Here is a 19,216-nt window from a genome sequence, read left to right on the forward strand (position 1 = left end):
TCATAGCAAAGGGTCTGAATACTTGTTTTGTTTTTTTAAACTGTTTTCGCTTTGTCATTATGGGGTGTTGTGCGTAGATTGATGAGGGAAAAAACTATTTAATACATTTTAGAATAAGGCTGTAACGTAACAAAATGTGGAAAAAGTGAAGGGGTCTGAATACTTTCCGAATGCACTGCAGCTATGTGTGAATGACTGGTCTAGTGTAAGCCAGGTTTTTATTGTGTGCTTGACCTGATGCCTACACTTAGAGCTTGCCATGCAAACATACACACTGGAATGGGTTCCAGGTGGCATACCTGTATGGGTGAGATGGCGGCTGCAGGAGGGGTCTTCATGGGGCTGGGGCTTAGGGGAGTGCGTGGTAATGTGGCAGCAGGTGCTGTCGGAGCAGCAGGGGCAGCGGTCGTGGGGACTGGGCCTGTTGTGAACAGAAATCAGTCACATCCCACAGTAATACTACTACATTGTATTAGTAGCAGTGTTACTGCTGTGCTTATTACTAGGAATATGCAGGTGAAATGAGAATAAAAGTACAAAAAAGTGGTCCATATCTTACACTCGCAGGTTGGGGTACCTTGTGAGGAGGCATTGTCAAAGCTCTTGATGAGGGTTTTGACAGTTGGAGAGGGCTCAGAGGAGGTAGAGGAGCGACGGCTCAGGCCCATGCCCTGCCTCAGTACAGCCAGATCCCTCTCCACTGCATTCATGTAGTTATACACCCTGCCCCTCTCCTCATCCTGCCTAAGGAGACAAACACCAACACACTCAATACATATCTAGGCATATCAGGTCCCACCTCACCCATTTCATGTGGATGCAAATACAGACCACCACATCCAGCTTCATCAATGTGGCAATCACTGTTAACCCAACACACAACACACTGGCACACATACAGTACCAGTCAAAAGTTTGGACACACCTACTCATTCAAGTGTTTCTTTATTTTTACTATTTTCTACATTGTAGAATAATAGTGAAGACATCAAAACTATGAAATAACGAATATGGAATCATATGGTAACCAAAAACGTGTTACACAAATCAAAATATATTTTAGATTTGAGATTCTTCTAAGTAGCCACCCTTTGCCTTGATGACAGCTTTGCACACTCTTGGCATTCTCTCAATCAGCTTCACGAGGAATGCTTTTCCAACAGTCTTGAAGGAGTTCCCACATATGCTGAGCACTTGTTAGCTGCTTTTCCTTCACTCCGCGGTCCAACTCATCCCAAACCATCTCAATTGGGTTGAGGTCGGGTGATTATGGAGGCTAGGTCATCTGATGCAGCACCATCACTCTCCTTCTTGGTCAAATAGCCCTTACACAGCCCGGAGGTGTGTTTTGGGTCATTGTCCTGTTGACAAACAAATGATAGTCCCATTAAGCACAAACCAGATGGGATGAATTCTAATAAAATCACTGACAGTGTCACCAGCAAAGCACCCCCACACCACCTCCTCCATGCTTCACGTGGGAACCACACATGCAGAGATCACCTGTTCACCTCTTCTGCGTCTCTGAAAGACACGGCGGATGGAACCAAAGATTTCAAATTTGGACAGATTTCCACCGGTCTAATGTCCATTACTCGTGTTTCTTGGCCCAAGCAAGTCTCTTTTTCTTATTGGGGTCCTTTAGCAGTGGTTTCTTTGCAGCAACTCAACCATGAAGGCCTGATTCACGCAGTCTCCTCTGAACAGTTGATTTTTGAGATGTGTCTGTTACTTGAACTCTGTGAAGCATTTATTTGGGCTGCAATCTGAGGTGCAGTTAACTCTAATGAACTTATCCTCTGCAGCAGAGGTAACTCTGGGTCTTCCTTTCCTGTGGCGGTCCTCATGCGAGCTAGTTTCATCATAGCGCTTGATGGTTTTTGCGACTGCACTTGAAGAAACGTTCAACGTTTTGACATTTTCCAGATAGACTGACCTTCATGTCTTAAATTATGGACTGTCACTTCTCTTTGCTTATTTGAGCTGTTGCCGCCATAATATGGACTTGGTCTTTTACCAAATAGGGCTATCTTCCCGCATACCACCCCTACCTTGTCACAACACAACTGATTGGCTCAATCGCATTAAGGAAAGAAATTCCATAAATTAATTGAACACACATTGAGCACACATGTTAATTGAAATGCATTCCAGGTGACTACCTCATGAAGCTGGTTGAGGGAATGCCAAGAGTGTGCAAAGCTGTCTTTTTGTTTTGGTTACTACATGATTCCATACATGTTATTTTATAGTTTTGATGTCTTCACTATTATTCTACAATGTGGAAAATAGCAAGAATAAAGAAAAACCATAGAATGAGGAGGTGTGTCCAAACTTTTGACTAGTACTGTACATCTCGCCTATATGATCACAAGACAGCTGGCGTCGGCCCACATGACACTTGGAATCAAGCACAGCGTGTTTCTCAGTGTCTCTTACTTGCGGTTCTTGACTTCGTCCAGCTCCTTGCCAAGCTTCTCGTTCTTCTCCTGGGCCTCGCGGAGACGGTGACGCATATCCCCAATCTCCTCCTGTGCTTCCGACTTGATGTCATTAGCGATGACCACGGCCGTCTGCAGATCAGCCTGGAACTGACGCCACTCTGCCGATTCTTCCTGAACAGACAAACACATGCGCGCGCACATACACACAGAGCAACATCATTTCAATCACTGAGCCGGGAATGATAAAGCTAATAAGAAAATTTGTGTAAGCAAATATCATCATATTGTTTTCGAGTGGATTACAGTTGTAACTATGGTTTGGACCAAACCAAACCATAGTGCTGCTGTGCTTGACCATGTCAGTGACCTCTGGTCCTCAGATGGCCCTGTCCACTGGCCCACTCACCCTCAGCCTCCGGTGCAGAATCTTAATCTCCCGCTCCATGTCACGCTTCTGGTCCTGCAGTTTTTTAACAGAGTCTGAGGGAGGAAGCAGACATGGCTGAGTTCATGTGAACGGGCCACAGGATATATTCACACACAGCGCAGGAAGAAAATCTGCTTTCAAACAATTCAAGAGCTGATAGAGACACTGACCTTAGCAGCACCAACTTATGAAACTAGAGGTTAGGGTTAATTATTGTGTAATTCAGTCTATGAAGTAAACTTGAATCCCATTGAAGCCAATAGCAATACAGCTACACGTCAAGGAGTCTAAAAGGCAAAACATGATTGACTTTATCTACCAAGTGTATCAGAGTTAACATGTTATTTTCTGTTAAATAACAAGTTCATACAGTGTCTTCAGAAAGTATTCACAAGCCTAAATAAATTCAAGAGTAAAAATGCGCTTAACAAGGCACATAATAAGTTGTATGAACTCTGTGTGAAATAGTGTTTAAAATGAATTTTGAATGACTACCTCATCTCTGTAACCCACACATACAATTATCTGTAAGGTCCCTCAATCGAACAGTGGATTTCAAACACAGAGTCAACCACAAAGATCAGGGAGGTTTTCCAATGCCTCGCAAAGAAGGGTACCTATTGGTAGATGGGTAAAAATAAAAAGAAGCAGACATTGAATATCCATTTGAGCATGGTGAAGTTATTAATTACACTTTGGGTGGTGTATCAATACACCCAGTCACTAAAAGAGATACAGGCATCCATCCTAACTCAGTTGCCGAAGAGGAAGGAAACCGCTCAGGGGTTTCACCCTGAGGACAATGGTGACTTAAAAACAGTTACATAGTTGAACGGCTGTGATAGCAGAAAACTGAGAATGGATCAACAACATTGTAGTTACTCCACAATACTAACCTAAATGACAGAGTGAAAAGAAGGAACAGAATAAAAATACAGAATAAAAATATTTAAAAACATGCATCCTGTTTGCAATAAGCCACTAAAGTAAAACTGCAAAAAAATTGGCAAAGACATGACCTTCATGTCCTGAATTTAAAGTGTTATGTTTGGGGCAAATCCAACACAACACATCACTGAGTACCATTCTTCATATTTTCAGGCATGGTGGTGGCTGCATCATGTTATGGGTATGCTTGTCATTGGGCAAAGACTTGGGAGTTTTTTTAGAATAAAAAGAAACGGAATAGCGCTAAACCCAGGCAAAATCCTAGAGGAAAACCTGGTTCAGTCTGCTTCCCAACAGACACTAGGAGACAAATTCATGGCAAGACTTCAAAATGGCTTCTAGAAATGGTCATCAACCAACTTGACAGAGCTTGATTAATTTTTAAAAGAATAATGTGCAAATATTGTACAATCCAGGTGTGCAAACCTCTTAAGAGACTCGCAGCTGTAATCGCTGCCAAAGGTGATTCTAACATGTATTGACTCTTACGTAAATTAGATATATTTCATTTTCAATAAATGTGCTAAAATGTAAAAAAAAAACATGTTTATACTTTGTCATTATGGGGTATTGTGTGTAGATGGGTGAGAAACATTTATTGAATCAGATTTAGATGAAGGTAGGCTAATTCACTTGCCCCATATATTGTTTCACTTTTGAGAGGAGCAAAACCTCTCCCCCAACACTTATGCCACAACATTTGTACAATCAAAATAAACTATCTACATTTGTACTTTCATTTATTTATGATCGGTAAAAATGCCTGGGAAAGAATAAATGATAATTGCAAGAACCATGGGCTTAGATCACGACAGACATTCTGTGAAAACATCTGTGCGTGTCTGCCTGGGGAAATGTGGTCCCGCAAAGCCAGGGTTGTGGGTTTTTGCTTCCCAAGGGGGACCCGTACGAAATAGTATGCACTCACTACTGTAAGTGGCTCTGAATAAGAGTGTCTGCTAAATGACTAAAATGTCAAATGAAATGACAGCAGACGGAGAGCAGCTTGTTCTAATCCAATCGTTCTAGGAGGCTCAACCGAAACGAAGCAAGTTTCTTTACAGACAGAAATACTAGTCAATAGTTGTTTGGCGCACACAGTGCTTCACACTGTTTGAGTGAAAGAGAGATGCGTGCTGGCAGCTGAAAATAACTTTTACAGATCACAGATCATTAAAAAAAGATAGACTCGTCATAATCGTATTCGGAAAATTCTCCATATCCATTACAATACTTGTTTTGTCCAAGTACTCGGCACACTCCTACTGTACTGTTCACACTTTCCTCTGGCTGCAAGAAGCCTGACACAGCTCTACACAGCCACCATGTGGCACTGGCCAAAGGTGGAAAATGCACAGTGGGTTTCCAGTGTTATGTCTTATGTGTAGAACCAGGGGCTTCATTCGTAACCGTTGCAGAAATTTCACACAAAATGTCTGAAAAGCAAAATGTCTGAAAAACTTGCCGCACACCATAGTATTCGAATGTTTCCCGTTACGAATCAGAACTGTCGTAAAAGAAACTGTGCGCCCGTGGACGAGCATTAAAACTCCACCTGGAAAACGGCCTCCATTCACCTTTTATGGTGACAATAAAACCCTTTATTTGCTGTATAATTTGAAACTATTGGAATTAGGTCAACGTAGTTTTTATAAGAAAGAGAAATGGCAATTTATATTTCTGTAGAGGTGTGGGCAGAATGTTTGAATATTTTGCAGTGACCTTTTCAAACTAAACATGCATGCTATGCTGCCTATATAGTGAGTGCCTGTCTGCAAATTCTGCAAGATTGGTTGCATATTCAAAACATTTAGGCTAAATGCTACAGCCCACATTTCTATGCAAAATACACGCTGTTGTTCAACATTTAGTTTATCAATAGATTATTGTCCGTGTTGGAGAGTAGTAAACTACATGAAGTTCAACTAGTAATTTAACTACATTTTGCAGTAGCTTGGTGGTAGTGGAACTAAATTCCAATCAGGTAGTGTTAACAGTAGTTAATAACGTTTTTGCCATGTAGTGGTGGAGCTAACTACCGGAACTACACACTACTCTTTTTACAAAAATAAAATATGGGTAAAATGGGCAATCATTTTCTTTCTTTTTCAGCATCAGACCTGCCTAACTCACCTGAAACCTTGTTTTTGTGATTAATAGAATACAATTACACATTCTGTTAACACCTGACTACAGAGTGATCTGACCTTGTAATTGGTCATCTACGACATTTCAGATTTACATATGATCATTTTTCACAAAGTAGTTTTGATGTCCTGAACTAATTGTTTTAAGTAACTTTAGTTAAGTAAACTATATTTTTTAAGGGTAGTTTTACTTTAGCTTAACTTCCTCAAGTGTGAAGTAATGGTAGCTTGGTAAACTATATTTTCAGAGTTCAACGATGTTTGTGCATCGACTTTTCCTCCTACCTAAATATGATAAGACAGCCTGCGAATTCTAAAACATAAAAATACATTCAAATAGAGTACTTACAGTAGCATACATAGGCCTTCTGCAACGTAAAATATCAACTGTTCACCTGTTAAATTCAACTGTAGGTCTACATTATAAACCGCGCTGCATATGGGATGGCAAAACCTGAAATACATATAGTCTATCTATTTAATAGGCCCATGAGAGATGAGCACGGTCATTTGTTGTATGGCTACTTTGGGAATATGAACCAATCATGTCCAGAAAAGGAATTTATTCTAAAACGGTTATGAAAATAAATTGGAAAAAGATTCCCTGGCATCGATCTATGATGCTGTGACATGTTTTCCCCCTTGGCCACAGCCCACTCACTCTCTAGGTCTGTGATGATGAGGTTGTCGTGGAGTTTTACAGCTCGGTGCTGCTCCACCTCGTCCTCCAGCTCAAAGATGGTCTCCTTCATGTCCCCGATCTCAGTCTCCTTCTCCTGCAGCTCCCCGCGCTGCTTCTCCAGCCCACGCTTCTGCTCTGCCATTTGCTTCTGCTCCTGCTCCTGGATGTCCCGGTACTCCCGATCCAGCTGCACACACCACCAGGGGAATCAATCATTATCGCATTCATAAACTAAATGGCCCAAATTAATGCTCATTCTTCTTTTCAGTGGTGAGGGTACATATAAAGCAGACACATGCATTTCTATGAAAAGCTTTTAAGGTGGTATGGAAGAAAGTGGACTTTCGTGAACTTTTCCACAAGTTGAATACAGGAGACAGAAGCAGTCTCGCAACTTTGATGGGGAACATGAGCAAACTATCAAAAGGGTGGGATCAGGGATCAAATGTACTACCTCTGTAGGATGGTGTGTGTGTGGTGGACTCACCTTACTGAGGGTGTCCTGCAGTCTGGTGACATCAGTGCGGGCGTGGCTCAGCTCCTCCTGCAGTTTGGCAGCCCTGGCCTCCGCCGCCTCCTTGTCCAGCCGAACCCCCTCCAGCAGCTGGCAGATGTCACTTTTGTCTCCAGAGTTGTGGATGGAGTAGAGCTCAGCCACCTTCTGCCTCTCCTGGTCCAGCTGGGCCCTGCAGCGGCTCAGCTCTACCTGCTCACAGCTTACCGCTGCCTTGTACTCCTCCAGCGCTGCCACCATGGCCCCCCGGTCCTGCCTCTCAGACTCCATGATGTGCTCCATGTGGTGGTTCCTCTCCTTCAGAGCCCCAATTACCTCCTGGGCCTCAGCGTTGTCCTGCTCCGCCATCTTCAGCGTGTTGCTGAGGTGCTGCTGCACTCCCAGCAGCTGCTCCCTCTCAAAACGGGCGTTGTCGGCCAGGTCCACGTAGCGCTGCTCCAACTCCATGTAGCGGCCGCTCTTGATGTCCTCCTCCAGGACGTAGGACACGTGGTGATCGTCCAGCAGAGAGCGGAAGTACTCAATCTGCCGGCCGTAGTGCTCCAGCTTGTCGCTCTGCTGGCACAGGGAGTCCATGAGGATTACCTTCTCTTCCCCTAGCCTCTCGTTCTCTCCGTTCAGCTCCTGGGTGATCTGCTGCAGGTCAGCAAGCTCATGTAGTGTGGCCTGCAGCTCCTCGGCTGTGCTGTGCTGGTTCTCCTCCATCTGGTGAATGCGCTCCGTCAGGCAGGCCACAGACACCTCGCTGGCGTTGCCGCTGCTGCCCCGGTGTGAGCGCTCTCGCCTGGGCACGCTCTCCGACTCGGAGGAGGACGAGGCTCCGGAGGGGGCGTCCAGGGCATCATCGCTGGAGGTGACACCCTGGTAGACCTCGCTGGACTCACTGTCCAGGTTGTCCACTGAACCACTGTGCTGCTGGGCCGTCAGCAGGTCCTCCAAGGAGCCAGGGGCAGAGCCTTCCACAGAGGAGGTGAGGGTACCAGTGCCCCCGCCATCACTGTGCCCACTGCTGACTGCCAGGTCTGGGCTCAGGGAGGGGTAGCTGAAGAACTTGTCAGAGCCATCCAGCCTCTGCTCCAGGGAGAAGCCCAGCGCGTTGAGCCGGTCCTTCAGCATGCGGTTCTCACTCTTCAACAGGTTCAGCTCCTCACGAATGGCATGGTTCTGCTCCTGCAGGAGAAGCAGTGTGGACTCCACATCCGCTGCTGTGATGGCTGACACCTCCCTCTCCTGGGGCTTCTCCTCCTCCCCTCCTCCTCCCTCCTCTGTGGGAACCTCCTCCCCTCCCAGGCCCAGCTGGGCCCTCATGTCCCTCAGCTCGCTGCGCAGGTGCAGGATCTCCAAGTCTTTGCTCTTGGCCAAACCCAGCAGGTCTTTCACCTTGGTCTCCAGGGCCACCTTGACACTGATCTGGTTGTCTGATTTAGACTTGTTCATGCGGCCCTCCGACTCTGCCAGCTGCTGGGTGCGAGAGCGCTTTCCCTGGGCCACATCCTCCTGCCCCGTCCCTGACAATGACTGCTTCTTACTAGCCGATGTTCTGGATGTTCGCAGACGGTCCCTTGACGAGTTGGGCTCCTTGGAGGTAGAGGACGTCACACGTTTGGCTGAAGAACCTTGTAAAGAGAGACAGAGCCCAGCAAGCATGAAATGCAGAGTAATAATAAGTACGATGAAAATAGCATAGGTCATTAGAGGCTAGTCAGCTAACATAAAGATATAAACAGATTTACCTGAGCTAGTCTTTGGTTTACTGTCTGGGTTACCACTGCTGGTCCCTGTGGAGGCAGTCCTCTTGTTCTTGGTCACAGTGCTGGTCATAGCTGGAGTGCCCCCTGCCATTGCTGCTAGCAGATCATCATTGCTTTTAACCTGGAGAACAAATCACATGGAAAAACAATCACATGAAAACAATTATTTTAATGCTCACTAATCCAGTCAGCAGGCAGAATAATAACATAGGATTGTTCGGTACCATGATAAACATGTACAAATTGGTGTTGGCAAAGTAGGCCACTGTATATAATTTTGAATTTGATAGAAGTCTACTTGGCTTAGTGACAAGATGTGTAGAGGGGTAGAAGTGTACCTTTGACAGAGGTGCCGTTGTGGTGGTCTTGGCTGCAGCCTTGCCTGTGATTCCTGTAGCAGCGCCTTCAGTCTTCCCCCTCTCTCCACTCTGAGCCTTACTCACCACCGGCCTGCCTGTCTTCTTCATACTGGGCTCTCTGATGCCCAAACATTTACACCTCAATCTGGATACACACAGGGAGAAAGGACAACATATCAATGGAAGGACTCACTTCAACTACATGCTCATGTGACTTCATCTCTCTTCATCCCAGTGTCAGATTTCCTGACTGTCATCAACTTTACCAGATGGCAGTCATAGGCTGGTTAGGGTTCAACCGGGGTTGTTCTCTGCCCAGAAGTTCCTACTGTCACTAATAAAGATTTAATACACAATCCATGTGTATTAGTTCACGTGTCTCACCCAGGTGCATGGACAACTTGCCTTGCTGTCCAGATGACCATGGTAGGGAAAATATTTGGGGCTTTATCTATGACAGTAGAGGTTATAAAACAGCGTTATAGGACAAATGAGGCAGTCTTTTTTTGTAACTTTTAGGGCATACCAAGAAGTTAAGAAATATTATATTTGTTGAATACAAGACATTTTTATTTTTTGTCTACAAGGAATAATTGTGCAATAAATCGCAAGAGTAAATCATAATTGCAAGAGAGCCTAAAAATAAACCAATTTGCAGAGTAATGGCTTTCCAAAGGGCTCGGCCAGACTACGGTTCTCAGAGATGTAGGCATAGTTGAAATTCTATACTGCTGGAGACGGGACAGGGAGGGGCAGATCTCAGTAATATCCCTCAGCTGAGTGACATTAGTGGTGCTGTTCTCCCCTGCGATTTCTATGATCTGTAACCCAACCTGCTGGCCATACTATCCCGCACAGCATATGTGACAATTAAACCAAGCAGGCTTTCTGGATCTCTTTATGCCTGCTGTCAAGCTGGATGCAGGTGGATGTACCAACGCCCTCCCTGGATGGCCATCATTGTTTAATCAAGTAAGCAGACAAAGTTGAGTAAATATTACTTGTTTCTTTTCTAAACATAAATTATATAGGGAGTATTTCTGTCTACATATAATAATCAGTGCCTGTGATAACATTTTCTAAACTCTATTGTTTGGCATATTAATAAATTCAGATATGCAGCCAAAACCCTTCCACTTGTCTTTCTACTTTAAACAATCCGTCAAAAAGAGGTGCAAAAAAGGGAACACGCAGTCTGGTCCGTTTGGGTCTTTCTGCACTCTGCTGGAGTTATGAGATCTTTCCAGAGCTTTTTAACAGCTCCCAGTTGTCCTCTCTCGCCTCTCATTTATGGCAGAGCAGCAGCGGGCTTGTGCTCCTTAGGAGTAAACTCTGCCTAATGTCTCTCAGCTGCGTGTGTTGAAGCCCCGTGATTCCTGTGGTTGGAAGGTGCTTGTGTATTCAGACCCCCATTGAAATATGCCTAGCAGTGTACACATTCTTGAACAGCCAGAGGGTAAGAGACAGAACAGATAGTGAATGTTGAAATAACAATGAAATGCAATACACTAACATACACCCTTATTGGCAGTGGAATATTGATGTAAAACGTGGCATTGGAACATTCCTGTAGAGTTGCACCTTTAATGTAAAACAAAACAGACAGAGGGACATCTTGCAACAGAAGAGTGTTCTACTGTAGCCTCCAACCCCCAGTCAGGTGTGTGTGTTCACACCCTTGCTGACCTCTGTTTGGATTGTGCAGGACATGTTGCCAGCTACTGACATGGGCTCTCAACACACAGCCTGGGTATAGCTTCCTGTAGCTCAGATGTGGGTCAAAGATCACCCAAACACACAACCTGGAAGGCTGCCCTTTTCTTTGGCTATGAATGAATGGGATTGAGTGAGAGAGGCTGCGGGTATAGCCTAGACTTTCAGTCTATTCATAGAGTAACAAGACAGAATGCCTTCCGTAGACTGTCAGGTTCAGGTGTGCAGTAATACTTCAATGGCTTTCTTATAGTCAAAATATTAGTAATGCATCCCAGCATACTCAAAGAAGAAATAAAGGCCTTGGTCTTATGCAAAATGCACTGTGTGCAAATGGGTTACAGAAAGTGAAAGGACACGACAATCCCAGCTATGCATTCATGGGTGGGTAAAGGGTTGATCATGATGATTGGGCTAGTGTTTCTATTTGATTACAACAATGTCAGGCTAATTGATGCATGGAACCCTTGGATTCAAACCAAGGTTGACCCGGAGGACAACTATGCAGTCAGTGCCCACGTGTTGCTTATGAAACAAAACCATTAAAAGCAGGGAAAGGGGGAGCAAGAGAGAGCGAGCAAGAGTCTTAGTGAGTTAGGCCTACTGCAAACGGCCTCTCCCTCCTCTTCCTTATTCAGTGCTTTGACTGTGGGCGTTACTTCTCTTCCATAACATCTGCTTCTGTGATGGCGTCTGAGAAAATCCTACAAGGATGAACGTGTGCAAGGACAAGTAGGCACCAGTGTGATTCAGACAGAGCAGACAGTGTAACCTCTGAACTCTTCAGTCTAAAACATCCATCATAGCCGAAGACCCAGTCCTCCTAACAGATCCAACCAAGCCATCCTTCATGTACCTTATTATGATATACCAGTGTTTCCCAATCCTTTGGGTCCCCAGTACCAGGATGGAGAAACACTGAGCTATGCAGTGCATACAACACAAAACACATGGCTAGGACAATCTGTTTCAGAGCTAAGGGGACATCACAGTGTGAGGTGAACAACTCCGGCTTCTTTCAAAAGTAGGATCAGACAATGCACAATCACACACGCACAAACGGGTGCTTAGGTAACCTCCAGCTCTAGGAACATTTCCAAGAACTGAATATTTTTCACTTTGGGACATTTTTCCAAAAGGAAGGATTCGGAGACAAGGAGGAGTAGCCAAATTCCTATTGCATAAGTCACATTCTCTGGACAGGACATTGAAGAGCAGACTGTACAGCTTTTTCAGGAAAATAAAGAATAGTCGGGAGAAATATATGCTCACTTTGAATTCTTCTACTGTATAATGAGAAGTGTGTGTTTCATATTTTCAAAATAAAGTAGTTATATGGGCTTTAGAGAGACCTCTAAGTTGCATGTGTAAAAAAGAGTGACATGCTTCAGGCCCAGGGAATCACAAACATAAATAATGTAGCTAGATCGCTATGACAAGTTGCCTAATAAATCAGACTAATTATTGGTATACAGTCAAACAAAGCACTGCAAAAACTTGGAAAGTTTCTTCACCAGCCAGAATGTTTAATCAAACTAAATGTGAACTTACTCTGCTGATTGTCTGTGCGGCTGGTCGAAATTTGAGACAAAATATCCAGACTTTTAGAGTGCCGGTACTGCCGTTGAACTTTCTATCACCTGGCATAGGCCCAAAACCATGTCAACACCTGCAAGACTTCGGTTAGTAGAATGAGTGGGTATTATCATTTTTTAGTCTCAAGTTTCGACCAGCTGAAGGACCAACCCCACATACAATTATATGTTATATGTATACAAGGGATGTTTAGGATTTTACTATGTACATTTGCGTGGGTATGCTGCACATGCAATGGAAAGCATCACCACAATCAGGACTACAAGTTCATTACCGCTATGACATTTGACATAGCTAGCTAGCTTACCAGAAGATTACGACCCTACAGTTTCGCTTGTTTACTGGGGTCGGAACACAATCATGGTTACATTAAGACACTGTGTAGCCGGCGCAAGATACGGGTCGGAAAAACGTACCTCTATAGTGTACAACAGAGTGATACGCATAAAACCTAGCAGTCAAACAGGGAAATGGTTCCAATCGTTTTTCCACCATTCATTTTAGAAACACTTAAAATAAGGGCTTTGTTTTGTGTAAGCTTACCCTGGCGTGATGTTTTGATAACTATGTAAATCTCTCTCGGACAAGGTGACTTATCAATATATTCGACTGTATTTACACCCAAAAATAAAATACTAAATCGGCTGCTAATGTGGCTAACATGATCTGGACGAAACTGCCGAATGGAGACAAAGGTAAGAATCTCTGAATTAACTATCTAATGTTAGCTAAATGTAGTAATGAATAAATGGCAACATTTCTTTCAAATTGACACAATACCTGCTATCAAATGTGTCAGCTAGAGATGGCGTGCTTGCAGGGATTGCATGACTTCTATTACCATTTTCAAATCAGAGTAAATAGAGTCGAATATATTGATAAGTCACCTTGTCCGAGAGAGATTTAATATGGTTATCAAAACGCCAGGATAAGCCCACGAAAAACAGCCCTTATTTTATGTTTCTCTAAAATCCACTATGGGAAAAATGAATGGTAGAAAAATGATTGGAACCATTTCCCTGTGTGACTGCTAGGTTTTATGGGTATTATGACACCTCCACTGTGGGGCTACAGTGAGGGAAAAAAGTATTTGATCTCCTGCTGATTTTGTACTTTTGCCCACTGACAAAGAAATGATCCGTCTATAATTTTAAATGGTAGGTTTATTTGAACAGTGAGAGACAGAATAACAAAAAAATCCAGAAAAACGCATGTCAAAAATGTTACATTGATTTGCATTTTAATGAGGGAAATAAGTATTTGACCCCCTCTCAATCAGAAAGATTTCTGGCTCCCAGGTGTCTTTTATACAGGTAACGAGCTGAGATTAGGAGCACACTCTTAAAGGGAGTGCTCCTAATCTCAGTTTGTTACCTGTATAAAAGACACCTGTCCACAGAAGCAATCAATCAATCAGATTCCAAACTCTCCACCATGGCCAAGACCAAAGAGCTCTCCAAGGATGTCAGGGACAAGATTGTAGACCTACACAAGGCTGGAATGGGCTACAAGACCATCGCCAATCAGCTTGGTGAGAAGGTGACAACAGTTGGTGCGATTATTCGCAAATGGAAGAAACACAAAAGAACTGTCAATCTCCCTCGGCCTGAGGCTCCATGCAAGATCTCACCTCATGGAGTTGCAATGATCATGAGAACATTGAGGAATCAGCCCAGAACTACACGGGAGGATCTTGTCAATTATCTCAAGGCAGCTGGGACCATATTTGCCAAGAAAACAATTGGTAACACACTACGCCGTGAAGGACTGAAATCCTACAGCGCTCAAGAAAGCACATATACATGCCCGTTGCCAATGAACATCTGAATGATTCAGAGTACAACTGGGTGAAAGTGTTGCGGTCAGATGGCATCAACTCAACTCACTGTGTTTGGAGGAGGAATGCTGCCTATGACCCCAAGAAAACCATCCCCACGTCAAACATGGAGGTGGAAACATTATGCTTTGGGGGTGTTTTTCTGCTAAGGGGACAGGACAACTTCACCGCATCAAAGGGACGATGGATGGGGCCATGTACTGTCAAATCTTGGGTGAGAACCTCCTTCCCTCAGCCAGGGCATTGAAAATGGGTCGTGGATGAGTATTCCAGCATGACAATGACCCAAAACACACGGCCAAGGCAACAAAGGTGTGGCTCAAGAAGAAGCACATTAAGGTCCTGGAGTGGCCTAGCCAGTCTCCAGACCTTAATCCCATAGAAAATCTGTGGAGGGAGCTGAAGGTTCGAGTTGCCAAACATCAGCCTCGAAACCTTAATGATTTGAAGATCTGCAAAGAGGAGTGGGACAAAATCCCTCCTGAGATGTGTGCAAACCTGGTGGCCAACTACAAGAAACGTCTGACCTCTGATTGCCAACAAGGGTTTTGCCACCAAGTACCAAGTCATGTTTTGCCGAGGGGTCAAATACTTATTTCCCTCATTACAATGCAAATCAATTTAGAACATTTTTGACGTGTTTTTCTGGATTTTTTTTGTTATCCTGTCTCACTGTTCAAATAAACCTACCATTAAAATTATAGACTGATAATTTCTTTGTCAGTGGGCAAACGTACAACATCAGCAGGGGATCAAATATATTTTTCCCTTACTGTATATGCAGGGATGGGATATGCCACCTTACTCAATCGAGAAGATTGAAATACTGCTAGTTTTCCCAGAAAACTGCCATTTTCGTCCCCATGCTAGCGTTGAACAACAAAGGAGCTGATTGGCTGACACTGCCATTCCAAAATGGCCATGTTAACTACTGATAGCTAGCATGAGGGCAAAAAGGCCAGTTTCGTATTTAAACTTTCTCAGTGTATTAGTGTGGATAAAGGCATATCCCATCCCTGCATTGAGATTTTCTGATCTATATCTGGCGCGCGTTCCAACGTCTTAATATAACTATGATTGTGTTCAGACCCCAGTGTAAACAAGCGTAATGGTGGGGTCGGGATCTTCTGGCACCTAACGATGAGCTTTGGCTATATGACCAGTTGACAGAATGTCACCCCACTTGCCCTTTTAGTTACCATTAGCTAAATAGAATAACTTACTATTTAGAAGTAACTACATAGATTGCTGCCAACATTTCCATCCAGCAAATCATGAGAAGTTGTCAGCTAACGTTAAGTTAGCTAGTTACCGTCGCTAGCTAGCTAACTGTGTCAAACTATTCAGCTAACGTTCGTTTTTATAGTCTGAGCCTGGCTACTATAACTAGTCTAAAAACGACTAAATTGAATGTTCCAGGAGACGTGAAAGTTGCAAGCTTTTCCAGAAATACATTAGCTAAGAAATTATTAGATAAAATATGCATTTTCACATAACTACAGTAGCTAGCTAGTTTTCTAGCCTAGCTTAGCTTGATATTGATAACGTTACTAACGCTAGCTAAAATTCATACCGTGGCTTCTTCTATTTGATCCTTGAAGAGTGAAAATTAATAAGGGTTTGCGAATACATCTTAAGGCAGCTTTGTAGCTGAGACAGATACTGGAGGTTATTCCAATTCGGTCCATCTGACACGATGCTTTTCAGTTGTCAATGCAGCGAACAGCAGCCTGATTATTGCCTCCCAGAGCCTTGCCCTGGACTTGGACCGCATCCTTCATAGATGTATTTTTCAACAAGATCGGCATGCTCATTCTAGCCCATCTACATCTAGAGCCCAGCTCTATATGAATAAAGAACACATATATATATAAATAATATAAGTGTAGAAAATAACTAAAATCTTATTCTACTGACAACAATCATGTTAAATAATCTTAAATTGTGTTATCAGATTGCAGAGAATCAAGATAAAAAATACAAAGCACATGTGAATCAACTCTTTATTGTAGCTACATAAATTAGACTTTCTTGGGATAATGACTACAACTGTCTGAAATGAAGAAATGTAAATTAAGTGATTGCTGATAGACTACAAACAGTCAGTTAGCCTAACAGTTTCATATGTGCTAATGGTATCATATCTTAACATCTTAATTCAGATATCTGTAAACATTTGGAATTATTTTCATTTTGCAAGTACAGATACATTAAGGGCTTTCAAAGTTACAGCTCACCAGGCAGAGAACAATAAACCCTTTATATATTTAGCTAGAAACAAAATAACACAACAGAAGACAAATGGTGCCCTTCACAATGCCCATTATTTGTTTTCATACCCAGGAGATTTGGATATTAGTGGACCAAGGTAGGCTACCACTAAAATTGAATAAAGAGCCAAAGTTTATCAGTGGTATTCCTGTCTTATTTCCACGTGACAGCACTGAATAGTATTTTTTTTAACCCATCTGAAAAAGAAAAAAAAAACTAAATTCCTCCAGTAAAGGGGTGGTGTGTTCAGACGAATGATCTCTAATTGAATAAGATCAAAATATAAATTCTTAAGGAAAATTTAGGACTGTCATAATTGTATTTAAACATTTCAGCCTACTACTTAATGCTGTTGGTCTTACAACATAGATTTAGCAGTATCCAGCTTTCAGGTCCCTATAAGCAAATGAACAAAAAACACGATTCTGAGATATGGTTGAGGTCCACTGTTTAACTAAGTACAACCTCCCAGAAATCTTTTAACAGAAACTCACAAACAGCAGTTATTTGAAGAGAAAAGTATTACAAAACACATTTAAGTCAACATGCCTGCATGTTAAATATACCTACATAAGTTTGATCAGTCTCACATTCCTTACTAAATAAAGAGAGCATACGCATAAACACCTGGTGAATACACATTTTCCTACAATGGGCTTCAGCAGGGAAAAGATTGGAGTTTGTAACCCTCACTTGTGCCAACAATGTACAAAACAGGCCTTATGCCACAATAAGGACTGTAACCATCTTACCATTTTGATAATTGTGCTCATCAGTGCCTCTAAAATGAGTTGATTGTCAGATAGGTAAAAGATTTTGACACTATCTGTAAGTGCTCAGCACACTTAATGTGAGGGATCATGGAGATGACAATTTGCCTCACTTCATCTGGTAACAATATTTTTTCAATTAAAAACCAAATAAAGGAATGGTCTGTTCTTTGACCATATTAAATGGCTTTTTGTGTTTGATGTAAGACAGTTTTAAGGTCAGCAAGATAAGGATGATCATAATCATAAAGTACTGTATTTGATCCAATCTGAAATGTGCTGTTGACTCCCTCTGGTGGGCCATATAGAGCAGGAGCCCTGTAATCCAGCCAGTGTTCATTAGCTCCAGCAGCCAACAATTTACCATGGAAGGCATACTTTTGTCCACTTCTTCCTCCCTCCGTTTTTCACAGATGGAAATGTCCATGCTCTCGCTATACTTCAGTGGAGAAGAGGATGCTTTGACGTTTGCTGTCCGGCGTTGGGATGCTCTGAAGCTGAAGGAAATACAGTAGGACCTGTACCTACACAGACAGAAGGGGAAGCGGGAAAGAGCAAAGGAAACAGATTATTAGAACCATAGCACATCATTTTGGGCTCCATGAATACCTCTGAATCTACCTCTGCAACAAAATCAACATTGACGTTCCAAAAGATACAGGTCTCCACAGATTTCCTCCACAGATTTTGGCAGTACCTGTGACATAACCTCCAATGACCAGTTGTCATTCATAGTGATGGGTTGCGTGGCATTGGCTGGGATCTTGCTGTCTTTCTCAGATGGGCGGAGCAGGGTTGGACCAAAGACCGTGGCCAGGTTGTGAAAAGACATCTTATTAACGCTCTCATTATCAGCAATCCTGTAAGAACACAGAGGATGTCATAACTGTACGATTGTGGGATACCGAGAACAAGGAAGGAGAAATTAGCAACAGGTTTAGAAATGACACATCTGTGACTGTATTAGTGCTGAGAGATTAGTGCTTTTTGAGGTCGGTTCGGTTTCGGGTTCGATTATTTCTCTCTCATGTGGGATATATGGTTTGTGCGTATCTAACCTAATGTAGCAGGCGTAAAAGTGTATCAGTCCAGAGATCTGTATATAATGACAAGATGCTCATGTCTCTGCCCTAACAATGGGAGTCGTTGTCCCAAAGGCGGGAAGGCAGGCGAGAAGTCCAAAATAAACCCATCAAAACGCATTGGGCTTATTTTGGGCATATGTTGGTAAGAGTGGAACTTCTTGCTTTGCCTCTTCCTCTCTGATCCGTTTGAGATTGTAGTTAATTATCCCCGTTTCTGCTCTGAACTAGGTTTAATATTTGCTTAATGAAAACAACAACTCCCTTCAGCCTAGCGTCCCACATAGTTCTTGAATTGATTTATTTCATGAATGATTTGATTTCTCTCTAGAGAAACGTGTTGGGCCACAAACAACAAAAACTAAATGGAATTCAAGTAAATGAACCGACATCGGTCAATTAGTTGTTTAATAACCGCAAAAAACTAAAGGATTGGTTAATCACTCAGCACTAGACTGTATTAATGTGACAGGATCAAACATGATGTCACTGTGGGGAGTATACCTCTTCAGGTGATCCAGCAGGAAGAGGAAGGTGACCAGGTTGGGTTCTGGGAGTGACAGCAGCAGGTGCAGCATACAGCTCTCCTTAGCCACACTGTCTGACAGGGCTGCAAGAGGACACAATTGTTTTAGTATTTTTAATACTACCTGATTGATGTTTAATGGTTTGTTA

General features: G+C 43.0%; 2 protein-coding genes across 4 annotated transcripts in view; both read right to left on the reverse strand.

The window, feature by feature from the left end:
* Window positions 1-16,267, reverse strand: part of specc1la (sperm antigen with calponin homology and coiled-coil domains 1-like a) — a 31,414-nt gene extending 15,147 nt beyond the window's left edge. The window contains exons 1-9 of one of the 2 annotated variants that reach the window (XM_021621264.3): window positions 15,992-16,267; window positions 9,252-9,417; window positions 8,896-9,034; window positions 7,136-8,778; window positions 6,628-6,835; window positions 2,851-2,924; window positions 2,440-2,615; window positions 560-744; window positions 300-421 (exon numbers count right to left, since the gene is read on the reverse strand). In XM_021621264.3, the coding sequence (XP_021476939.3) occupies window positions 300-421; window positions 560-744; window positions 2,440-2,615; window positions 2,851-2,924; window positions 6,628-6,835; window positions 7,136-8,778; window positions 8,896-9,034; window positions 9,252-9,380 (2,676 nt within the window). In that variant the 5' untranslated portion in view covers window positions 9,381-9,417; window positions 15,992-16,267. The remainder of the gene's footprint in view (window positions 1-299; window positions 422-559; window positions 745-2,439; window positions 2,616-2,850; window positions 2,925-6,627; window positions 6,836-7,135; window positions 8,779-8,895; window positions 9,035-9,251; window positions 9,418-15,991) is intronic. The other variant, XM_021621266.3, reaches the window with a different exon arrangement.
* Window positions 16,268-16,407: 140 nt separating this feature from the next.
* Window positions 16,408-19,216, reverse strand: part of LOC110535900 (breakpoint cluster region protein) — a 50,652-nt gene continuing 47,843 nt past the window's right edge. For both annotated transcript variants that reach the window (XM_021621268.3, XM_021621267.3), the window contains exons 21-23: window positions 19,046-19,151; window positions 18,157-18,319; window positions 16,408-17,983 (exon numbers count right to left, since the gene is read on the reverse strand). In XM_021621268.3, coding sequence (XP_021476943.1) covers window positions 17,894-17,983; window positions 18,157-18,319; window positions 19,046-19,151 — 359 coding nt within the window. In that variant the 3' untranslated portion in view covers window positions 16,408-17,893. The remainder of the gene's footprint in view (window positions 17,984-18,156; window positions 18,320-19,045; window positions 19,152-19,216) is intronic.

Source organism: Oncorhynchus mykiss, chromosome 11 (genome assembly GCF_057628025.1).
Source record: "Oncorhynchus mykiss isolate SJ-2025 chromosome 11, ASM5762802v1, whole genome shotgun sequence".
Taxonomy (NCBI): Eukaryota; Metazoa; Chordata; class Actinopteri; order Salmoniformes; family Salmonidae; genus Oncorhynchus; species Oncorhynchus mykiss.